Source organism: Protopterus annectens, chromosome 1.part0 (genome assembly GCF_019279795.1).
Source record: "Protopterus annectens isolate FY-2018-M chromosome 1.part0, PAN1.0, whole genome shotgun sequence".
Classification (NCBI taxonomy): Eukaryota; Metazoa; Chordata; order Ceratodontiformes; family Protopteridae; genus Protopterus; species Protopterus annectens.
The window spans coordinates 71191297-71217459 of record NC_056725.1 but is presented as its reverse complement, the minus strand read 5'-3'; the positions used below and the strand labels follow the sequence as shown (position 1 = coordinate 71217459).

Genomic DNA, 26163 nt, shown 5'->3' with positions numbered 1-26163 from the left:
AGACGCAATACACTGCATTATAATAGGCTAAAAAACAGCATTTTCATATCCCCAGAAGACACAGCCAACATGTTAGCTAAAAAATTTACCTCTAACGTTATATCTTCTCTCTCCCTAAGTCTTCCCCTAGATTTCAGCATGTCTACACCCCAGATCACTTTGTAGTAAGTCAGGACGGCATTCTCAAAGGCCCAAAAAATTACCTCCATGGATCTGTTTTCTTGTCAGCACCAAACACAGCCTTATAAACACTCAGTCTCAGTCTCTGTCTCACTATGGTACTCATGCCCGAGGTATGGAGAACTGCTATAGTCACCCCAGGCCACATGGAAGGAACCACTCCTGACTACTTTAACTATACACCTATAGACCTAGCCAACCTTGTCTGTGAATAATTAAAGAGATTATTAACAAAGACATCAGCAGTATACAAATCCTTGATCCACACCTGTTTAGGTTAATTAAGAGTAGATCCTGCCTCCTAATCTAAGTGAACTTGTGATGCACTGAATGCAGGCAAATCAGTATATACAGGTTACCTCAAGCTAGCAAAGATGTTTAATATTATCCCATAATCTGGGATTATTGACAAGTTTATCAAATTAAACATAAACCCCTATGTATCCAGCTGGTTAGCAAACTGATTTACCAACAGAACCTAATATTAGGCACCCATCAAAAATGGTCAGTATATATTGCAACTGTCCAGATTTTCTCAGAATGTCCAGATTTTTGCCTCATATTTTTGGTCCTCTGCTCAAAATTTCTGGTTTTCTGGCGAATCACAGAGGATTGAAGTCACTAAATAATGACATATTTGAGTTTCAGATTTTTGAATTCTGATTGTAGGGATTGATTTGGTGTGTAAGGTGTGACTAGGTTGGCTAGTGCAGGGCAGGCAGTATGCTTGAAAATAAGGTTGTGCAAGGTGGATAGCTGAATAAAGGCAAGTTGGTTGCAGGGTTCAAGCCAGTTTAATTCTAGGAGTGGTTTACAGTGGTGTGTATGATATTTAGAGTTTGTGGCAAACTTTGCAACTTTGTTGTAGCACTGTTCCATCTTGCTTACGGTAGAAATTTGTGAGTTAATTAGGATATGGGGAACCATAAAGAAGGGAGGAAAGTAAAAATGCTTTTGCAAAGATAGGTTTTGTTGCTGCAGTAAAGAAATGTTTAAAAGAGTCCCACTTTTTGATGAGTTCTCTATATTTTTTGCGGTATATGGGGGTCGAATGAAAATTTATGGTCAATGACAACTCCTAGAAGTTTGGTTTCCTGCACTATTTCTATGACAGTATTGTCAGATGGAAGGATGTTAAAATGATCAGTGACAGGGGATGTGTTTTTGGGATGAAACAGTACTAGTTTTGTCTTCTTTGGATTAAGAAAGAGTTGGGCATTCCTTAGCCAGGATTCAACTTCAGTAAAGGACAGCTGAGTTTTTGTAAGTAGTTGTGGTAGTGACTGAGCAGTACAGATTATGGTGTAATTGTCAGCGTATTGAATGAGGGTCCCAGGGTGAGAGGCAGTGTGAAGGTTGTTTGTGAAAATGTTGAAGAGTAGAGTTCTAGGATGGAGCATTGAGGGGCTACAGTAGGACTGTGGAGAAAAGGTGACAGTTCATTGGGCCATTTCACTGCTTGTTTATGATCCTTGAGGCAACTCTGAAACCATTTTACTATGTTACGTGAGAAGCCTAAGTTAGACTGTGTGTTCAAAAGTAAGGGGTGAGACACTGTGTCAAAGGCCTTGGAGAGATCATGGAATACTGAGGCTGTATAGCATCCTGCATCTCTGCCTGGTTCATGGTGTCTGTAAAAGACAATAGAGCTGTAGCTGTGCTGTGGCTGGGTTGGGAGGCATGTTGGGTTTTGGTTAAAAAATTGTTTTGCAATAGATATTGCATAACCTGCTGATGGATACCACTCTCGAGAATTTTAGATATGGGTGACAAGATGGATATAGGAAGGAAAATGGATGGATCAGAAGAGTTGCCTCCTTTGTGGATGGAGGTGATGTGAGATTATTTCCATACGGTAGGTACTTCTGATTAGGATACAGACCTATTTATAAAGATACTGATTGGGTAGGGGATTGAGTTAGTAGCCAGTTTGAGGTAGCATGGTGGAAGATTATCAGCTGAAGTGCAGCAGGGTTTTAGTTTTTGCAGCAGTTTCTTAATGGTGTCAGTGGGTATGGGCTGAAATGAGAATGGGGTTTATATGACGTTTTGTTGAGTACGGGGATTATTAGCAACAGGGTTACAGTAGTTGATGGTTTGGGGTTGTTGTCTGAATAGGTTGAAGGGTGGGGGGGTTCCAGCATTAGGGGTGTTAATTAGGTCTGATATTGATTTTATGAAGTGCTTGTTAAAGTTTTCGGCTATTTGTGATGGAGGGGTATCAGCTGATCGGGTGTATTCTCCATTTGTTCCAGGGTTAAGTAGAGAAGTTATGGAATGCCAAAATTTACTGGGGTTGTTTTTATGCTGGAGTTGAAGCTGGGAATAATATGACTCAGTTTCCCATTTCTCTATACCTCCTGGCTAGTTAAGCCTTCTTACTCTCAGAACATGACTTATCCAAAAAAAAAATTGTTTTTTTTTTTCAAACCAACATGTATGGTACAACTGCTTGTTTGACATGACCACCATTGTTACTTTTACAGACACCATGTTAACAACCCTGTAATTTGAATTTCTATTTGTATTTTTACTTTATGTACTATTATTCATTGTAATAATTGTAATAATTATATGTCAAATGTAAAAATCTGAGTAATATTTCTTGGAGCTTTTCTCCCTGGGTCTCCGCTGAAAATGGGCTTCTGGCCCAGTTGAGCACTACCCTGTTAACAAATGAAATAAATAAATAACTACATACATATATCTTCTCTCTGTTGATTAGTTTTGTCACTTTGTTACATAGCATTTTGAAATGAACATGATTTTGTTCATTTTTTGGTTTAGTTTCCAGGTTAACCAGGCTAGGCCCCTTTGCTTCATCAGGCGTTTGCATTCCATAGAGAGCCGTGGTGCTGAGATTTTGATTCTTTTCATACAAATGAGAACTGGGGTATCAAGTATGTGGAGGAAGGTGGTATTAACCTATAGTGCAGCATCATTAAAGGGTAGTGGTTTAAGGGGTGTCCAGTCTATTTCCTGTAAGAGACTGTTGAATTTATGCGGACAAAAAATAATTGAGTTCCTAACTGATTTTACAGTGTGTACTCTTAGTTGTTGGGAGTTTGTTCTAAGGGAATAAGCTGGCAGATGATCACTCAGGGAGCTAGGCAGTGTACCGGAAGAGGGTTAATTGGCATGGTGGGATACTAGAATCCAATCTAGGGTGGATTGGCAGGTAAGATCTTTGCTGTATCTTGTTGGAGTATTGATAAGCTGAGAAAAACATACAGATTTATACTATTTGTGGGGGAGTTGAAAGATGTAGTTTGCCAAGCTATATTTACATCTCCAAAGATTATTGTTTCGAGGTTTATTGTTTGGGATGTCCAGGATAAAATATTTTCTGACACTGGTATATTGTTTCCTGGTAAGATATATATTACTATTATGCAAATTCTTTTTGATGTGATGAGGTTCAAAAAAAGAGATTAGTACCTCAGGAGAGGTGGGTATATTACTGGGGTGGAGTGTGATGCTGAGCGTAGAGGGATATAGAAGTGCTATCCTTCCCCCTTTCTTTTAGATCAGTCTCTTCTGGTTATTGCAAAGTTTGGAGGTATTAATTCTGAGTCTTTTACATTTGGTTGTAGCCATATTTTGGTAAGGGCTTGTATGTCAGGTTTATTTTGAACAGTCCAGGCATGCAGTGGGGCTACTTTATTACATATACTTCTAAGGTTCAGTGTAAGTATGTTTAAATCTTTGGGGTGACTCTTTGTGATCAGGATTAGAGGGTGGGCCAGGGATAGGATGTACGTCTCCACATTTGAGTAGATAGGTAATGAGGAATGACTACCATGGGACGTGTTTTTTATTCCTAGGTGATTGTACTGGTGTGGTTTCATAAGAGGAGGCCAGTTTGTGGAGGGGGTAGGAGAAAAGCTGGGAGGAGATATGTGAGAAGCTGTGTTGTTTATTGAGGAGATGGTTGGAGGAGGTTGTTGATGTATATTGGTGTGTGGGGGGTATGCAAGGATATAGCTGTAGCAAAGTTGAGAATTAAGAGTAAGTTAGGAGGAGCATGTCAACTGTGATAGTGGGTTTAACAAGTGGTATTTGTGTGTTTGAATGCAATATCAGGTGTAAACAGAGATTACGTTATCTTGTGATATGTGTGCAGCTGAAGGTAAGGTTGGAAATGTTTTGACTTCAGGGTGGGCTTTGACAATGTGGTTAGGTATTTTGCCTCATGGTTTGCGATAAGGAGGGGTGGGGGAGATATGACTGGTCAATAGTAAAATTATGGTGAAATGTTAGTGTGTGTGTATAGTAGAAGAGAAGTTGGTAAGCCTGGTGTTAATGGAAGATAGTTTGAGGTGCTGATTCTATTGTGATGGTAAAGTAGAATACGATGCAAAGAAGTATAGTAGGGGGATGAGAATTCAAGGTGATGGATGTAAGGGAAAGCAGATACATTTGGTTAAATAAAAGAAGGTAAGATGTGAATGAAATGTAGGTGTGGGCAAGGTAGAGTTGCATATAATGGGATCATAGAAATGAGGGGGAGTGGTTTGCTTAGGATAAGAGTAGAGGTGCTGGGGGTGGGTAGGATATGGGGGAAGGGCAGGGGAGCGGAGTGAGTGAAGCGGAGTGGGAAGACTCCCCCCAGATGGTTTACCATAGTGATAGAATGTTCATGGATACAATTACAAGATGTCTAAACTCTAAATACTTGTCTCGAGCTACAGCATCTAATTTTATAATTACAGCATCTAATTTTATAGTTATGGGCTTTTCAATGTCTTTCTAGGGATATATTACACAGATAGAAGTCAAATATGCAGAAGTGTTAATGTAGCTTCACTTTCAGCAGTAAAAGGCCTGTGAGTGTTGATGAGTAAATGCAGAACAGAACACACTAATGCATGACTTAAACAAATGCCCTACACAGACTGCCTCAAAAAACTCCAGCTTTACTCCGTAGCATATCGCCTACTCCGAGGTGATCTCTGAGCCTAACATATAAAGCTATGTCTAACCCAGAGCTGTTCGACATGCTACACCTATAGAAATCCCAATCCCTCTGAGCTACATGCTCTAGGGACCTAAACCTTGTCACCACAATAAACAGGACACGCTGGAGGGAGAGATTCCTGTCCCAGAGACTTCCCATACTCTGGAACAAGCTACCCATCTATGTCAAGCAAAGTTCTTCATTAACACATTTCAAGAAAAATCTTGATCAGTGGATGGGAAATAGGAAATACACCCCGGGGATCACTTCTGTGTCTCTGCTGGACAGTGGCATAGGAAAATAACTTTCTTGGATGGCATAAACTATGGAACCTTGCTAGCTAGGCTTACGTAGGCCCTTGGGCTGATAGCCCAGTACCTACCTATGAACCCTATTAGTTATTAGTTTGAGTCTTGGAAATTGTCTTATATAGATTTAACTCAGTGTATTTGTTCCTTGTGAACTTTTGCAACTCCAGATGAAATTCAGCTGTGCAATTTCTTTATGTAGTGGGATATGATAACTTTTGCAGCAGCAGTAGTCAGACTTACTATGTTCTTGTTTCACTGGAGAGAGAGAGAAAAAGTTAAGAAGTTCTTGATGGTTGAACTAGAGTTGTGCAGTACTTTTGTCTATACTCATCCACATTAATGTTTGGCAAACAAGAGTAGAGCAGTATATTTCACAGTTGTGCATTTCAGCTTTCTAGCCTTTAGACAGGACAATAAGAAAGCTTACAATAGATATTTGTAGGTATTCAAGTTTTGGATTACTAAAAACAAAAATGGTGACTTCCACAGTATAGAAGGACAGAAAGAGAGAAAACTAAACTAACGAGATATGCGTTTATATGCAAGTGCGAGTTTACTGAGATGTAGGTTTACAGATGTTAGAGGGACAGGTAGTACACCTATCTGACATACAATCTGTAAATCTGATAGTTAAGCACTTAGAAAAGGGGCCAGCTAGAGTGTGTAGCATATATGTAAAAAGGAGCAACCCTAGCCAATGACAAAACTCTTCACAAAGAGAAACTCTCATATATTATCACCTACATTACCTAGTAACTGTGCTGTTCATACAAACATAAAATCAGGTATTACAATAGAAGCTTTCAGTAGGAGTGAGTAGAAACATATATAAGAACTACAGTAGCAGTAATAGTTAATAGTAGTGTTCCTCAGGGATTGGTCCTTGGGTCACTTCTATTTACATCTCTGTTGTCAAATGTGATGTCAAGGGCCTGTGGTTGAACAAGTTTATGTACGAGTACAAATTCATACCTCTCTAACTCTCCAGCTGATTCCCAGATTTTCCAGGAAGGCCAGACATGTATAAATAAATGGTGCCAAGACCATGATCTTAAAATAAATGCCAGGAAATGTAGTATTATGTCTTTTGGCAAACATGAGCATCCATACACTTACCAAATAGATAACATTCCTTTGAAAACGAATTGGCCAGCATGCATCCACCACCATTATGGAATCATTTTATCTAGCTAGGTTGAGTACCATGGGTATATCTTCCAGCTTAAGGGAAGTTATTATCCCTCTCTACTCATCTCTCATTAGATCCAGAATAGAACATAATGTTGTGTTTAGTATGTGCTTGTGTAAACATATAACTCAACCCGAAGGACTACAGTACATGTTAAGAATAGGAATCAAGGGCAGGTCTTCCTAGTACAGGCTGCAGTAAAACACTTTCCTTCTCCATTTCCTACAGACTCTTGTGGGGGGGTCCTCTCCTTCACCTACAAAACCTTTAATGATCCATTCCATTGGGACCTCTTAAACATTCACAAAGCAAACACCCTAAACACCCACTCAAAGGAACAAAACTTTCAGTGCAGCATAAACATGACCTACTGCAGAGAATATCCATCTCAGATAATCCCCCTTTTTATAGAATGTTTTATATTTAAGGCAAGACCAAAGTGTAAAACAAAGTCAGTCCCTTATCCTCTTAAAGTGCAGTCAGGATGAATGGTTGGGAGACCATTCATACATTTACACAGGGTTTTTCTCTTCAAAATGCCATTGAAAAGGGGTGAAATTCAGTAGTAGTTACTGACATGAATGGGATCTTCATGCTAGGGCTACAAATGATCTGATAAACAGCCTAGAAGGAACCTAAGAAAAGTAGATCCGTAACTGGTGAGATGCATAGGCAACTGGCTGAAAGATAAAACCACACAGTTATGGTAGCAGCTGCCTGCTTGTAAAGTACAAATCAGCAATTCGTAACCAGTGGTTTAACCCAGGGCTCCATATTGGGGTCCCTCTTTTTGACATCAACTTCACCAATATGCGCAGCAGGAATAATAACATTCAGTTAATCAAGTTTGAAAATGAAGATCGAGTTACTGACATATCTTCTGATACCCATTCGTTACAGCAGGAACTATCCTTTGTAAACAAGTGGTGTCTAGAAAAGGACTAAAATTAAATGCAAAAAAAAAAATGTAGTATTGCCACATTTGGTAACCAACTCTCTCCCTCAACATACGATACCCACTCCAAAATAATAATGCGGTCATAGATCTTACATTCTGGGTTTTAATTCCATCTCGTTTTTGTGCACCATGTAGCAACAGTAGTCACAAAATCCTTCTACTTACGACAACAAATATCTAAAGACATATAATTCAAGTCAAAAGATGTTAACTTTTATTTTATTTACTTTTGTTTATGAGGAAATTCCAAGAAACAGAAGAGCTACAATATTTCAAAATTTAAAGAAGTTCTAAAGAAAGATGTACAAAATAATGTAATTTGTTTAAATGGAATAAATGGGAAATATCACACAAATTTATAATCTACAGTAAGTTCTAATAAGTGAGATTGGTGCATATTACAAAACATCATTGAATCAGGAAATTCTCAATATAGATGTGACAGCATCACTAAGTAGTAGAAAGCATCAAAAATCTGGGAGCTTAAATAATGTGACAAACTGACATTCATAGTGATATGTAAACTGATAACAGAACAAGAAAGAAATAATTTCTCATGGAAGTAATGCAATAAACTCACTTCAGTAAGACATAAAAAGACAGTTGTGAAGAAATGGTTTAGTAAGCAAGAGGAAATCTTGTGTAGTCAGGCATTTTTATCCTGGATATTCAGAACTTTTGCAGATTCATGTATGATTTAGATGTAGTTTGAGTTTGGTCATAAAAGCAAGGAGTTTGTTTATTTGTCTGATGGTGAAGGGAATGCTGTTCCTTACTATAGTTTTGCTTACTGAGTTTTATGGAGCCCCAATATGAGTTACAGACCTTTTGGGATTCTATTAGGTGTTGGTCCTTTGATCAGAGATTTATTTTGGGTTTGTTCCATTTCACTGTATTACTAAGAGCTGGTGTGTCTGAGGGATGGTGTAGATTTTTTGAGCCATTACGAGCAGAGTATATGATACATAGTATTGTTTGGTAGTTGTAGCCAGTTCAGGATCTGCAGGGATGGCGGCAATAGGTTCAGTTGGTGAGACTGGATGCAGATTTACTTATTATATTATACCACTGTTCATGCTTGTTTATTAGTGTGAGTGGTGAAAAATATTGATGCATACAGCAGGCTTGGAAGTTAGAGAGGGGTTGCTGTTACCTTTGTGCTATAGTCAATGAGATATGGCCTGATTTTATAAAGTAGACCTAATGTGCAAGGAGTGTTTTTCTACAATATCATTGATGAGTTGGTCAAATCTATGATGACATACAGTAACTTAACATGGGTTACTTGTTCTTTTTGGTGTTGTTAGATGATACTATATTCAGTGCAGTGTTAGCTGAACTGGAAGTAAACATGATTTTTTTTGTTCTAGTTGAGAAGTTCATACCTCTGCAAGCAGTCCTAATTAGGTCAATTTTTATGCATGTCACACCCTTCAGGATGTTCCTGTCTAGAAATATTATGCAAGTGGAGTGGCCCCAGGGGTTCCTAACTAGGGAGAGTTCTGTTGTAAAGACCCTGAGCTTTTCTTAGCCTCTTACAATTTTTTTTTTTGTAAATCTTTTTATTCATTTCCAAAAACAAGAAAACATGTCTACAGGCTATTTATGACAGTGAAGTATTTACAAATTATTTAAAAAAAGGTTGGCTAAAACCTCTAAACAGATATTTGTGGGGTGGTGTAAACCTTGCATTTACCTTCATTAGGGAATACATTTTCCTTGACCTTCTGTACCTTTTTAAATCAAATAGCAGCACTCATACCAGAGCCAGGGATGTGACTCAAAACCAGCTTGTAAATAAAACATACTGGAGAGACACCTAGCCCACGTTTAGAACAGACTTCCCCTGCAAGTTAAACAAAGTAACACCCCAGCATCCTTTGCACTAAATCTGAATGATTATTTGACACACATAAACTGACCCTGGGAATGATGTCCTGGACACCACTGATTCCTAAACTGCTGTGATCAACAGCAATGACTCTGTCACAGCATAGTAAACAAAGCTGGGTGTCACTGTTAAAACTGGTTTCAAATAAACAGTTACAGTTTACTGAATGCAGTGCCATAGGATGGAAGCCTAATGCTTTAACAGTTCAGATAGTAGGTACCCCACTGTAGATAGATTCAGGATTTTTGCAACCCAGATAGTTCACAAAGTCAATAATTCTTGTTAGCTCTTTCTTGTTCCACAATGGTGTCTGCTTGTTACCAAACTCCAGATAAGGTGAAGTCTGCTTGTTACCAAACTCCAGATAAGGTGAAGTCTGCTTGTTACCAAACTCCAGATAAGGTGAAGTCTGCTTGTTACCAAACTCCAGATAAGGTGAAGTCTGCTTGTTACCAAACTCCAGATAAGGTGAAGTCTGCTTGTTACCAAACTCCAGATAAGGTAAAGGCTACAAGTCACAGATTCTTTAGTTAAAAGACACCAAAAGCAGAGTTGCTTCTGTATAAAAGACAAACTCTGCAGGCAATCTTTTGCAAGTGTGCATAATGTTCCATCATAGTAATGCCACACAGAATGATATCCTTTTAATCATGCAATATTTCAGCCATTTTCCTTTAAACTCAGAAGTGTTACTGATTCTGAATGGTAATCTTGTCAAGTATTACCTAGGAAATAAAATAATAAAAGTGGTTAACTTGCTGCTTTCAGGATGCAAGGGCATCATCCAAATACAATAATGGCATTCAGTAGACAAAATGTGGTCGATCCACCTAAATTTTGCCTAAACCAGTAGAGATGGAAAAGCAGTCTTTCCCCTCTTGACTTCCTTTTTCAGTCACTTCAAAGCACTGCAGATTCATGCTTGTCCATTTTTCTTCAGGATGGACACTGCTGGCTTAATCCAAAAGTCTGCATGTTTGTTCGTACATTTTCTAATGACAATTTTTCATCGTGCACAGTTGCGCTAATCTTCAGCATTATAGGAGACCTTTTGTGCCATATACACAGAGTATGGATGCATGCTTGCTTTTACATGGATTTTTACTAGTTCTTTTTTATTTCCTGAACAACAGACCTGTTGAGTAAAATTGTCTTCATCTGGGCTGCAAATGACATACACAAAACAAATTCCTCAGCCTAACGAAATAAACAAATTAGGCACCAAACCACATCAAGGCGAGTTTGCTCAGTGTCAGGAGTCTAAATAACAAGATGCCTAATCTTGAGGCACTACTGCACTAATTGACCTAATTAACTATAATTTCAAAAATCGTATAAAGCCTGACACCATCCCCATCCCCCAGTGGTTTGGCTTTCTAAAGGGTAGATCCTGTCAAATGAATTGGGTCAACTTCTTTGAGAGGCTAAAACAAACTGTAAACAGTGGTCATGCTGTGATTACAGCATACCTCTACCTGGCTAAAGCTTTTGTCATCACACCACATGCTACTAGCTGAATGAGCTCAAAATTGATCCCGACATAGTTATGTGGATACCAAATTGGATGAAAAATAGGACCTATGTAGTGATGGTGGCTGGTGCATTTTCAGTCCTGGGACCTTCAGTATTTCACATATACTTAGCATATTTCTAGATAACAAATGGCAGCCTCTGACTTTCCATATCTGTGGGTCACTGCAGACTTCGTATCATCCTCAAGGCCTCCTCTGATACACAAAAGATCCAAGTGGAACTCACACACATCAGCAACCATGCTCAAGAAATAGGTCAACATTAAATGGTAAAAATTATAATATAATTGCATCTGGTAAACAACCCCTTCATCCATCTTATAGTACAGACAACATCCCGCTTCAAAGTGTGGTGACAGACCTTGGAACACAGGTAGGCAATTCCTTTTTCTTTGACTATCATGCTTGTGCTGTTAGGAAATCTTTTTGCCTGCTGCAACTGACTGCAAAAGATATTTCACCTAGATCTAAGGAAGTTCTTATTCTTTTATAGTCTGCATTGATCAGACCCATTATCAAATACAATGCCCCTTTTTGGATGCATCTTACTAGGCATATTAGGAAACTGGAAAGACCCCAGAGGTTCCTAAATAAAAGATCACAGGCTTAAAAGACAAGAGTTATCGAAAGAGGCTGGAAGCACTATCCCTGTATTTAGTGTGCTATAGATTCCTTAGGTACAATCTGTGTTTTGCCCTTTAGGCCATTAGTGATCCAGTAATCCAAGCTCTTTTTTGTCTTCAAAAATCAAAAAGTCACACTAACACAATAATCAGGGATCCAAGCTTGTTACAGCAAATAAACAAAGTACAGTAGAGAGCCAGATTCATCACTTAATGTTTACCCCTTCAATGGAACAAACTTCTACAACAAATCATGCAATGTGACACATTTTTTTACTTCAAAAAGGACTGGATGGTATACACAGATCGATCCTGGTATTACTGGCTTGTTGATCCTTGAAAAAAGGTAAAGTCTGAGGGTGTGTATTGACAACATGTAAATTGCAACTGAGCTCAGTTGGCATATATTTCTATTATAAGTATGTTTCTACTTACACTTAGTGGTAACTTAAAATTGTCCAAAGCATTTTAACTGACTGCAAGAGTTGCTCAGTAATAAGCGCACCAAAAGTCTTTCCATTCACCACATACCAATATTATGCTTCACATGAGGGGCCCCAGTGATTTAAACTGTTCACTGCTCTCCTCTGTGATTTTTGTATAATTTACTCACAGGCTTAGGAACTATACAATGGCTCATTCCCCTCGGTCAGCATCTTCATTGTCAGATTTGATGCAACACATTTTTGTAAAACGTCCAGTGTGACACTGTTAGTAGCTTGTGTTGCTTTCTGCTTTACCTCAGCATTTGCTCTCTTTGGTTGGACCCATGAAACTTTTAGTACAATGTCATAACCTGCCCATGGAGGGTTACTTATTGTGCAACCTCTGGCCTGTGTAGTTGTTGCCAGTGTGAGGCCAGCCATTAGATGTAATTTGTGAGTGCGCTCTTTATATAAATGCCCATCACAATTCAGTCACAGATGCTTGCCTCTTGTTTCACAGCAAAGTCACAGTGCTCAGAGAGTTCATATGGCATTCTGATAAAGGTCTGACTTCTAAAATGGCCTTAGTACTCGTTTATAATCAATATTATCAAGGATCTTGTTAGACTTGACCTTAACAGTTTGGATTTGTAAAGGGTAGAGTTTGTCTATTTAACTGAATGTATAACCATACACTGAAAAGGGAAAATATCAAACAGCAACTGATCAAATAAAATTAACAGCCTATTGAAAAATAAAATGAAATGTTAAATATTTTTTTTTGGGCGGGGGAAGCTGTTCCTCCACACCCCCTGCTAATTATATATGCCAACTCAGAAATTGTACAACAGTCCGGAAGGGCAGATTTTCACCAGTACCCACTGTACAGCAATCCTGAGCAGAAAAAAAGCCAGTACATGGGATACGCTGATTTTTGATCAGCTGTGCCAGCTTTTTTTGTTCGATTTGACAAGTTGAATTTTTTAACCGTGTAAATTTCTATGACAGGTTTACGGAGGCTGTAGCTGTTGGCCATGCAGGAGATTTTTGACCTGACCAAGGCCTTTGACACCATTCTCCATGCTAGTATTATACAAAAGCTAAATGCTTTAAAAATTGACCCATGTATGATAAGATGGACAGCAAACTAGGAAAGATAGAACCTTAAAGTGTGAGTTACTGGAGCCTTATCAAAAAGTATGAAAGTGACCACTGGTGTCCCTCAGGACTCAGTGCTGGGACTTTTGGTATTTACTTCTCAGATCTCCAAGTAGTGAGCCAGGACCTTTGACTAACAAAGTGTGCTGATGATTGATTGTTAAGTGACGCTATGACACCCAAACCCTCGAGAATGAAATCTCCCTAGTAAACTCTTGGTGTACCAAAAATGGTCTAAAACTAAATGCTAAAAATGTAATATCACTTTTGGTACATAAACCCTCCCCTCCCATCATCATATGGTCTAGACAACACACCACTACAAAACAAAAATGTACTTAGGGACATGGTTGATAGCTCTCTGTGTTTTGACCATCATGTGATAACAGCTGTCAGGAAATCCTTTTATTTAGCCAAGCATATTGTCAAAGGAAAAATCATCATCAAGGTGTAAGGAGATAATCATTCCCTTATGCTCAGCTTTGATCAGGCCAGATATTGAGTGCAATGCTCCCATTAGGATGCATCTCATTAAACATATTAAACCATTACAAAGACCCCAAAGGTTCCTAACCAAATGTTTCAGAAGTATTAAGTCATTGCACTACAAAGAGAAGCTGGAATCTCTATCCCTTTATTCAGTGTCTTACAGAGTTTCAGGGGACATCTTTGTCTTATTTACTATGCTATGAGAGACCAGATTGCCCTGGATCTAATCTCTACTGGTACTAGAACCAGAGACCTAAATCTTCACTGACAGATAAAGAAACATGGGGGGGGGGGTTATAACGCAGCACTTCCCAAATCTCTGGAACAAACTTCCGCTGCATGTTAAACAGTGCAACTGACTGCTTTTGTTTAAACAAACTAGATGAGTGGATGGGTATCCACAATTTACTCCAGGATTGACCAGTATGGTTCTTCTGGAGAAAATAGTCCTAGTGTGAGGGAATGTACTGGTAAAGTGAGAATGGTCATGAAGTTCAATTGCTTTGGAATATCTATTAATCTTTTAGTAGACACCGGATGTTCATAAAATACACTTTATGTCAGGCAGAACTTTTCTTCAAACATCAGTAATACTACAGAAGAACTTACTTTATCCTCGTCTCTTTCAAATGTGAGGTACATAAAACTATGCGGTCTGACTTGCGGCAGAGGGAAGATTAAGCACCTGCCTTGCACCCCTTCTCTGATTCTGACAAGCTTTACTGCACTTCTACATCTCACAGGGAGTTTCATCCTGTCGAACGATTTGATTGGCTGTTACCATGGAAAATCATAGGTGGGTTACATTCTGTCATTCCCTACAGCCTTTGCCTTCTCAGTAAAGCAGACAGTGACCATTCTGAACATCTGCTCTACTGTCACCATGTCAAAATAAGCATGGATGTTGAGCTTCATACACGTTTAGTGGCATCAAGCATAAAGACATTGTGTAGTTATCAATTACATTCACATTAGAAGCCAGGGCCCTGCAGTCCTAATCTGATAAATAGACTACAGTTCTCTAGCCGCTATTGTTGCTACAACTCAGACATATTCGTCATGCCCCAAGGCAGTGAAATAAACCTTCTACAAAACAGAACAATTATTTATATTTTAAATGCAAATCACACACTGATATTTGAGAAACTGGTATGGTCTCGGTTTTCAAATGTTTAAGGACACCAGGTTTAGTGCCAAGTGTGTTCTGAAACTATTAACATAGTTAACACTTGTCAATAGATATTTAAAGCAATAAATACATAGCCTTCTCACAAAATGATTAGTTTAACAAGTAGGATTGTTAGTTTCTTTCTTACCATGCTTTTTGCTTTCAGAAACCAGCTTATCAAAGTCTTCCATGGAGCCATAAAATGGATTTATCTCAGTGAAGTTAAATCCAGAACCATTTCCTTCCAACTTGTAAATTGGAGCTATTATTAGAGCCTGTACTTTCAGACGCCCAAAGTAGCTCAGCTGTTTCTGTATTCCTGAAAAAAGCAGAACGGAATATACAAAAAAACAAGAATACAACTTTAGCACATCTTTTGCTTTCTAGTTAGTCAAATAACTCATTTTATAAAATAGACAGGTTTCCACCAAATGCCCGAGTCCCCCTCCTCTAAAGACTGGGAATCATCACTTCTTTTTTTTTTTTACATGGGGTTGAAGCATGTGCCATTTCACACTATACTTCCTTTGCAATGCCCATGAGGAATATAGAAAAATGAAACCCACATGTCAAACTTGTTAGCATCATCTTATTGTCTATATCTATAATACACTACAATTCAGAGATCAGTTTGGAGATTGCAAGATCACGTACCATTTAAATGTACAAAAATACACTATTCTCTTTGCATAAGTCTAGACGTGCAGCCATATTAAAGCAGGTTTCACAGTGTGCATACAGTTTCAGTGAATGCACTTTCAATCGGTGAAAATAACCTTCAGTCAATAATACTGATAAGAACAAAATGTGAAGTACATTGGGTACAAACACATTTTGTTTGTATGGTACAAGCCTTGGGAACCAAGGGTAAAGAGGCATGTAGACAATTACAGGTTTTTGATATTATTAGGAAATACTTCAGACACAGTCAAATTAGTTCATTTGGCCTGATACGCAAAAAGTCAATGCAGTTCAGATACTAGAGTATATGTACAGAAGTCAAAGGTCAAATATCCAGCATTCCAGAATATTAATTATACTATCCAGGAGGAAAGTAATATGAAGAATATGAATGCAGAGGACTATTTAAATTTATCAGCACTTTTATTGGAAACAGTAGTAGGAAGTTGTTGACATCTACTGTCACTCTACATAATAAAGCATTTTTAACCAAACTACAGTGTGTGCAGACTTTATTCTGAAAAGTACAAGACGATTTGGCCCATAAAGCAGAGATGGGCACTTGTTCAGCACAGTTCTGGGCAATTAACAGACAAGGACTGAACTTGTATAAGTGAACCAGCAGGATGCATAAGGGTCAGTTCTTTTTCTTCCTGTCTTTAATTCACAGGCATGTTCCAGTTATTAGAATGTTCATGGCACTATTGACTGATTTGGTTACTGTTTAGAGATTCTTACTGGAAAAGATCCTTGTTGCTTTTATTTGACTCCTGATCCAGAGTTACACTTTAAACACTGAACCACCAATATAGTGGGCTTATTGCACATAACTTCCTCCCTTCCAACATTAAATTAATTTTCAGTGGGAAAAAAGAAAGTAGTAAGAGGTTGCATCTTCAGTCCATATAACAGTGATGCGCCTTCCACTCTCTTTCTTCTGATGTTCTGTATCATATTACCTTCTGTCCATCTATCAGTTTATATAAGGGCACTCATTCTAGCAAAAAAAAAAGTGATGGCTAGTGAGGCATCCTGTTGGATAGGTGGAGACTGTGGAATTGGCCAACTTGAAAGTGACCAGAAGCTTTGGGGGCTTATTTTTAGGTGTTAGCCAGAATGAAGTGCACTGATACCATCTCAAGAGCTCTGTATCAGAAGTGTAACACTTGTAACTGTGACCCCTGCAACTTCAAGACACAAAGTCTGATTGCCAAACAATACAGTAAATGTGAAAACTCACTGTAATCTAAAGCATCCACCCCCAATTAGGTAGTGGTTACCACACACCCTTAATAATTAATTTCTTCATTAATTCCAAAATTGCTGTACCATACTCTCAGGCTAAGGTACTACAATCTCTGGCTTAACCTATAATGCTGACAGTGCAAATCCTGGCAAGCCAGTACATAAAAACTAAACTGCCAGTCATTAGCGGACCCGAGTTCAGCTGTGGCGACCCCTAACTGGGAAAAGCCGAAAGACACAAACAATATGCAAGCTCCAAGGGTATTTCTCAGTGACTGCAAACATAAGCATACAAATCCTCACTACAGAGCCAATACCAAGAAGTAATATCAGTCATAAACAAGAGTTCTCACCAGACATTCAAACAAAAATAACTAGTTATATACAAAGCATGGTTGTGTCAAACCATTCAATCATGATTGTAATGTGTCCTAGCAAGATCCTACATCACATGAACATTAATTCTGCCTGAGCAGGTCAGATCTGAGCAAGTAACCACAGTCATGTGCTATGTGTACAAATACCAATAGTGTAGTGCTACAAGGTATAACATATGTCTGTCATAAAAGTATTCACCATATCACGTCCCACAAAAAAACAGTGTATCTGCATGTAACAATACTTGCAGAATGGCAGCTGAACATCGACCCATAAACTTTTCTGCAACTATCAGTGATCACAGTATATCATGTACAAAGACCATGTGGCATATGAATGGTTCTCATAAAATGGAACAGGTTATGACTGCATATTGTGACTGTTTATTGACATACGGTGAGACTGTATATGAGAGTATGATACCAAAAATGTTAAGGCAATATATAATGTGACTAAACATACTGCTCATGTAGAGAAATGTACAGTGTTACATGCATACACACAATTAAATGGGCACACATGGAGAATCCTTTTCTGTTAGCATGTAGACTGCATGCAAGACAATATTTAAAATAAATGACAATATTTGCAAAAATAAAAGAAGAAATCATGTGTACAGTACATGCTCAAGGCCAGCAAGCATGTTTGTGAACATTAAATAGCAGAAATGTATATATTTATTTATTTATTTACATTTGTTTACCAGGAAATTCCGACTGGACGCAGGTCCTTTTTCAGAGGTTGCCCGGGGAGTAAAGCTCCATATAATGTACATGATAAATAGAGATACAAAGTTGCAGCAATAGTAAACAACATTATATGCAAGTAATGAGTATAAAGGAATGCTCATGATGTGTTTTGAGCATATACATTTGTTTGTATGACATGTTAGAATTATTTTGAAGCAGAGATAAGAGTACAACTGTTTGATATGCATTTATAAGTGCCTGTACATCTATGTCCAAGCACGAGCAGTATGTAACAATACAATCATATGTATTTACGGACACAGTCACAGAACACCCATGTGTAACCAATGTAACTAGAAATACTGTAACCAGTATCTATGGCTGCACACAAACTAAACTATTATGTATGGTTGCCAGCTCAAGGGCACTCACTGCAGTACGTTACAATGTGTATGCCCATAACTACAGAGTAGCATAGGTAAGTGCTGCCACCTACAGGCAGCTTTTGTATTACAAGTGTCATGCCCAATCTACATCACGTACAATAAATGTCCTGTGCACTGTGCTCAAGGGATGCAGTCTGATAGTAGCCAATGCAGTGCTTTGGCATATGTAGAACTGCAAGTCAAGTTAAACATTGCATGTCACGTTTGTGTCTATGACATCCAGAGTAAATAAGGTGCTAAATATCAGATGTTAGTATCATCAGTATATATTCCACAGTATTGCCAACACAAGGTCAAAAATTGTACAAAACAACTTAATGTACTGCATATAATGTGTATTTGAGAACTCCACAATCATCCTCTGTATGACTGATGATGTAATGCAGATCCAGTCTAGGAATCACTGAGATGTGATATACCAAAACATATTACAGCTGAGCCAAACTATAATCTCTATTTCACCAGAAGCATCTATGTATTCAGGCATAGGCAGCTTATGCAAATGCCAACAAGGGTACACATGTAAACTTACATAGTTATCTGGTAAAGGTCCTGCAGGTTTTCAATAAAGCAGTCTCCTTCATGTTATATGTATATTTATTATCCCAAAATCATTCTGTGCATTCCTCTCCCAATAAAACTGGAAACCAGTTCTATCCGGATATAATTGTTTTTACTGTAACAGGCATTCTAACAAACAGAAATCAGGGGGAGGGTGGTATGATAGTGATTAAAGATAGCTACAAGACTGTGATTATTACATGTTCAGTGATGACGCCAATACTACAGACTGTGTAACTGTGACAATAAAGACAACCCTGGAACATAATTGTTGGAGTGTATAGACCACCAAAGTCAAGTGCTGATAACCTAGAGGAACTCATACATTTCTTGTATGAAACACAGGAGGGAAGAAGAATAGTGGTTAGGGACTTGAATTTACGAGAAACAGACTGGAATAATATTGATTCAACAACTTTAGTAAGGAAATTATTCACAGCGTATGCTCTGGAACAACAATTGCTTTGAACTGAAAAAAACTACCAGGGAAAAGAACATACTAGACATTGTGTTCCTAAAGAAATTATTTTTACTTCAATGTCAAGTTTTACCACCACTGATGTGCAGTGATCACAGTGTTGTAAAGGTTAATTTATTGCTAGATAATTCTGCCAGACTGAAACCAATGCACAGTAGATTAATTACAGATGATATGGAAGCAAAATAGTTACTATGTAAAACTAACTGGAATGATGCATTCAGTGGAAAAACTACAGAAGGAATGTGGAAAGTTTGGAAAGAGAAAATGTTCTGAGTGGAAAAAAATGAAAAAAAAAATGTTTGATATTAGGATCTAGGCATACAACACCAGGGGGATATATTTATACAAAAACAAGATACCTGATTAAGGTGAGAGACAAAAATAAAAAAGAAATGGAAAAGATGTTGAACTACAATTCTGAAAACTGAATTGAAAAAGTTGGACAAAGAAATTAAGAATAGTGTGAGACAAGAAAATCAAGAAAAATTTGAAGAAAATGTATATAAAGATATTGAGCATCATAGGAAACCATTTTATTGATACATGAGATGTAGAAGGAATAAAGACATAAAACTGATAAACTCTGTGTATATTGTTAAATTTATTGTCATGCACAACAGATTATAGATTTATTTATAAAATCTTAAGTGAAAAAGATTGGCTCTACAAAGTGAGTGGTAAGTTGTCCTAGTGACATGCAGGTAACCTCAGATACTGAAATCAAATTAGATTATATTGAAAAAGAACTATGTAAACTGAATCCAGACAAAGCACAATGAGGAGATGGAATTAATAATAATGACCTGAGAACACTTCAGCAAGAACTTACAGTACCATTATATCTATTATTTACTAGGTCGTATAAATATGATGAGATTCCTCAAGATTGGAGACATGTACCTATTAAACCAGTCTTTAAGAGACAAGAGAGCAGGACAAACCCAGAGTCATACAGGCCCTCAAGTTGGATCTACATTAGATGTTAGTTTAGCGAACAGCATTTTCGTAGCACTTGCATCGAACATGCCATTTGAACTGTTCATACTGAGATCGTGGTACAGTGAAGACTGGAAAATTTGCCCTTTCTTCACTGAAGTGCGATCTTGGAGTTGATACATTAGCGGGGGGTGTGGGGGCACAGCCCCCCACAACAGCGGAATTCAATGAATGGCATTTCTGATGAAATATCGTTCATTTAAGTGGGTTTTTGCCAATTTAATATAGTCCCCTTAAGCCTACTTTTGTGTTGTGGAAAAATAAAGAAGGTAATATTGGATAAGTTGTTACCAGAATTGGAAAGGCTGGGATTTGAAACCATATACCAGCATGCATATGTCAAAAATAGATCTATTACCACCTGTAACATGATATTCTATAACAATATAACAGCTATTAATGAAACATTGTGCTATAATATAACTTATATAAATTTTACTTCGACATTTGGCAAGGTCATACACAAAACACTGATCAATAAAACAAGAAGGTATTGCTGTACTCTTCATAAGATAGCTGCATGGCTTGCAAATAGGACATGGCAAGTATCATACAGCAATTGGAAAGGTGAAATTCTTGGTTTCAGTCAGGGTGTCCCACAGGGTCTGCCCTAGGCCTTTAATTGTTTAGATTTTATCTTTCAGACCTATCTTTTTCATCTGAAGTGTTCTATAGTCTGTATGCAGAGGACTTGAAATTAGAAAACTGATTACATGCGTTACAGATAAGGCATGTCTGCAAAAGAACTTGACTAAATTGACCAGTTGGGTACAGGAGAATAATATGCTGATAAATACATCAAAAACTAAGCATATGAGATTTAGGACACATAAATCGAAAGGTGAATATTTAAAACAGCACACAGTGATTGAAACTATAGATTCATTTAAGGACCTGGTTATATGGGTAGATCTAGCTTTGAGTTTTTCTTATCATATCTACCAACTGGTTAATGATGGTTATAGAACTATAGGTTGTATAAAAAGATTTATAAAGTTTGGGAAATCAGAAATGATGAAGTCATTGTTTGTCAGTTACATTAGACCCAAACATGAGTATGGAATAACGATATGGAAACCTTATTAGAAAACACGCATGAGTAAACTGGAAAGAGTAGAGTAGAAATATACCAAGGGCTTTCATGGATGTGGAAACATAAGTTATTATAAAAGACTAAAATATCTGAACTTGTGCAGCGTCTCATATAGATACTTAAGAGGAGATCTTATTCAGGTATATATAAAGCATTTAGAGACAACTACCTCTGGGAATGTTTGGGGTTATCAAAAAGTAGTAGAGAATAATCAGACAGCATATGCAGAAGATTCTCTAGGAATGAGAAGTGTACTAATTGGTTCTCCGAGAGACCAATTGATGTATGGAACAAACTACCAAATTACACTAAAGCAAGCACTATTTTAGATATTTTTAAGAACAGTCTGGACACTTATTATGGGGATAACTGTTCTGGTATAGGCTAGAAGGGCATTAATGCCCGTGCTTGAAATATTTGTATGTATGTATGTATATGTTTAATAACTTCAGCTGGACTGCCATAATGCGGCATCCAAAACAGAAATGCTACATTTTCAGAGTTCATCACAGATAAATCAACCATGTTTGCATTCTTACGTTTTTATGTTTTTATTTTATCTCATCAGTGAATAAAATTGGTTTTAACAGTTATTTCTGTTTTCCATCGTGGTATACCAGAGACACGCATTGTACCGGTGCCTTCAGCAGTGTAATAGGAGTTTTTATTTTTCTTTTATTTACAGAATTATAGCTCTTCATGCTGGCATATATAACAAAGGGTAGTTCTCAATTATTTACAAGTATTTACAAAACTTCAGCCAAACATGCTAGCACAGATAACAATATCTAATATCCTCACATTTCTCCCCCTTTGAAGACTCCAGCTAGATTTTCAAGTGACCCTTGAAAATTGTCTTGAGAATACCTCTGCGTTGGCAATGCTGTAATCAGGACTAACACAGGAGGTCATCCCAAAGCCTTTTTAAGCTTTTGGAATGCCTGCTCACAATCTGTGGTCCACACTACTTTATCTGGCTTGTTTTTCCTTGTTAGGTCAGTAAGAAGAGCTGCTATTGTACTATAGTTGTCCCTAGAAAAGCTCTCACCTGCTTTTTGTTAACAAGGGCAGACTACTCCTGAATACCTTACCTACCACTTTGTCAGGTTCTGGCCTAATCTTACCACTCCCCACTCTATGTCTGAAGTAGGAGACCTCTGCCATACCTACTTGACACTTACTAGGCTTAATGGTCAACCCTGCCTATAGATCAGAATGCAAGTAAAGTGTACTGTATCTTTAAGATGCATGTCAAGGTTATACGTGCTTGTATAATTTCCAGACGTGCAATCCCTAGTGCCATTTTGTAAGAGCAGCCAGAGTTAGAGCATGCATGATCTCAGTTTTTAGTTTGTATACAAGTTACTTAAGTTAAAATCAGTAAACTTCTATAGTGATGTGTTTGCATAAAATAAGCTGCTTGAACAGAACTCACAAACACTCTTTTATTGTGTCCAAAGTAGGAGAGTGACACTGCCCTTCCTAATCCACCCAAGACCTCCCTGACATGTTGAAGGTGCTGTTACCTGGAATGACTGCTAATGGCAACATCTTCCAAATACGTAAGAGGATAATCTCCTGCTTTTATCAATATTTGATCCACCAACCTCTGGAAGGTTGCTGAGGCATTCTTTATCCCAAAGAGTATCCTTCTAAACTGAAAATCCAAAAGGTGTTACAACAACAGACTTCTCTCTAGCAATGGGAGTCAAGGGCACCTGCTAGCATCCCTTCGTCAGATCACTAGTGGTCAGATACTTTGCACCACCCAGATGTTCTAAAAGCTTCATCTGTTCTAGGTATGGGGACTCTGTACAACTGTTTAATTTTCTGCAGTCTATGCAGAATCCTACACTACTATCTCTCCTCAGTGCTAGCAGTACTGGTGAAGCTCAAGGACTAGTGGACTCATGGATTACCCCCCAGCTCCAACTTCCCCTTTGTCTCCTCCTTCACAGTCTGTTTAACTCATTCACATACCCTATAAGGAGTTTGCTTGATAGGCCTTTGGGGTCCCATATCCACATGGTGCTGCACTAGGCAAGTATACAAAAGGTTTTCTGGTGAACATACCCCAAAATTCCTGAATAGAGGATAGCCACGGAGATATTGCTTCCTCTCCCACAAAAGTGTCAGTCTGAACCTCACTAAGAAGGTCAGTCACCAGATACCCCTCAGACTTTTCCTGCCAACCACTGTAAATACTCAGCACCAGGGTCTCCCTATTGTGATAAGAATGCATTATGTGTTAACTTATGTCCCTGCCTCCTGCCTATCTTTTGGCCTTGCTTACAGGTCCTGCAGTACCCTGTTACATCTTTTGCCATCTCAGGCCAATAAAAATACTGCATAATGCGTCTCCTAGTACACTTTATGCCCATATGACCTGCAAAAGGTATGTGATGGGCTATGGTTAGAGGTGCCAGATGGTAGTCTCTGGGCACTGCTAATTGCCATATTACCTCACCCTCCATTCCAGCAGACATACTCTCCTTTTTCTTGAGCATCAGGTGCCTCTTTAGCTACCATCCCCAAACCTCGCAAGGTAGGGTCTGAAAGCTGTTCCTGTCCAAACTCTACTTTTGTGACCCCTCCTAGCTCTCCATCCACAGGAAGCCTGGTATCCTCTGCCAGCAGTGCCTCACTGTCAGCCTGGATACCACAACTCACCTCTGTCCTTTCAGTCTGAACACGGGAACACCAGTACTTACCATCAGCTGTGTTTTCACCTGCAGGCTCACTGTACAATGTAGCTTCCTCCCTGAAGTACCCCCTCCCATGTGCCCCATAGTTGATAGTAGGCAATCAGTGACCTACTCGTGTGCTAAACATTTGGAAACTAAGTTTAAAGAAATATTGGAAGGAAAAAAAACATATTTTAAAGATTTCTGGAGTTGTCTAAGGTCCATCAATAATCTGGAATTTTGTGAGGATAACATATTTATGACCATTAATGTCAAAGATTTGTATAAGTACCACAGGATACAGGAGTTGAATGTGTAAATGAATTTTTAACAATGAAGTGAGTTACCCAGAACCTTATTAATTTATATGGTGAATTATTGAAACTTGTTCTTAATAACAACGTTTTACTTTTTGAAGGTCAATATTACCTCCAAAAATTTGGGGTGGCCATGGGGATCAGCATGTAGGCAACTTTTGCAAATATGGTAATGGCCCTATGGGAACATAAATGTATTTCCATAATAGGTTGATCAATAGTGGCATACAATCTTATACCCATTACCTTGATGATATTTTTATATTATGGAAAGGTAGGAAGGAAGATATGAAATTTGTGGAGTATATCAATCAAACTATGACTTTTTTACATTTATACATGAAATATATACTGAGGAGATAGCATACTTGGATGTGCTGTTAAAGAAGGATAGGGTGAATTCAAGATATATTTTGAAAATTTAAAGGAAGAAAACATATTCTAATAGCTTATTACAGTTTTCCAGTATGCACCCTTACAATCAGAAAAAAAAAAAAAAACAGTTGTAACAGGTCAGCTTGTAAGGGCTGCTAGAATGATCACTCTCGAATATGATTTTTTTTTTTTGAAAAATGTAACATAATGGGTATCCAGTAAAAAAGCAAAGCACGATCAGACCACAGCTAATAAACTCAAGCCAAGTTTTATTCCAGGAAATACAAATGGTGAGCGTTTTTGCAGTAAAAAACTGCTTTATCAGACAAATTTTTCATTCCACTCATCAGTTTAAAAATACATGTGAGCCAATCAGAACTCAATAGCAATTAATAATACATCAAATAAGAATTCACTACTATTTAGTCCATTAAGAAGCTAGCTGTATCGTAGTGGAGGGGAAATATACAATAAATACTAAAAGGTATAAATACATGTAAAAAAGGAGATACCTATATGCATCAGTTTTTAATAAAATACATAAAAGACACCTATTTTTTAAGATGTCTCTTATCTAGCATAGGTTTGATGGAAAACTTATCATTCAACCCTTTACCCATAGTGGCTCTCATTCTAATGATCCATTCTAGTTCTTTACATTCTACTTTATTTCTTTCCACACCCCCTCTATTCCCAAGTCCATACTTTCTCCATGACCAAAAATTTAAATGTGTGTGATGCATCCGTATCCATCACGTGTCTTGGCAAGGGCATTAGTCCTCCGAATATCATAAAGGTGTTCTCTGATGCGATCACGTAATCTACGTGTAGTCATACCTACATAGAAAGATGAGCATAGTTCACAATAAGCCAAATAGGCCAAATAGACTATATTATATGTGTTGCAGTCTGCTCTAAAGTTGAATGTCAGAGCCTTCCCAGTATCTGGGTGTAAAAAATAACCTTTACTATCCACTGCTTCATAAAAGTTACATTTCCCACATGGTAAAGTACCTTGTACATGTTCAGAAGTCCCAGTACAGTGCATATCACTATTCCTCGGCCCACATAGTAACCTTTTAAGTGATTTCTGATTCTTAAAAACAAAACTGGGTTTGTCTCCAACCATATTTTTACCTTATCATCCACGCACAAAATATTTCAATGCTTCCTATAGATCCCTTGTAGCAGTCTGATATTAATTGGAGTACAGTTAGAAAAATATGGTTTAGCTTCATTATTCCTTTGAGCCATCACATTGGACACAATAGGGTTAACTTCTGTAATTTTATAACCTCTCTCTTTAAATGTCCTCTCTAATGTGTGCATTTCTTGC

At 37.9% G+C, this 26163-nt stretch overlaps 1 protein-coding gene across 2 annotated transcripts in view; it reads right to left on the bottom strand.

Annotated features, from left to right (window-relative positions):
• LOC122812253 (4F2 cell-surface antigen heavy chain-like) overlaps nt 1–26163 on the bottom strand; it is a 767505-nt gene that overhangs the window by 636499 nt on the left and 104843 nt on the right. For both annotated transcript variants that reach the window (XM_044084754.1, XM_044084682.1), the window contains exon 3: nt 15030–15200. In XM_044084754.1, the coding sequence (XP_043940689.1) occupies nt 15030–15200 (171 nt within the window). The remainder of the gene's footprint in view (nt 1–15029; nt 15201–26163) is intronic.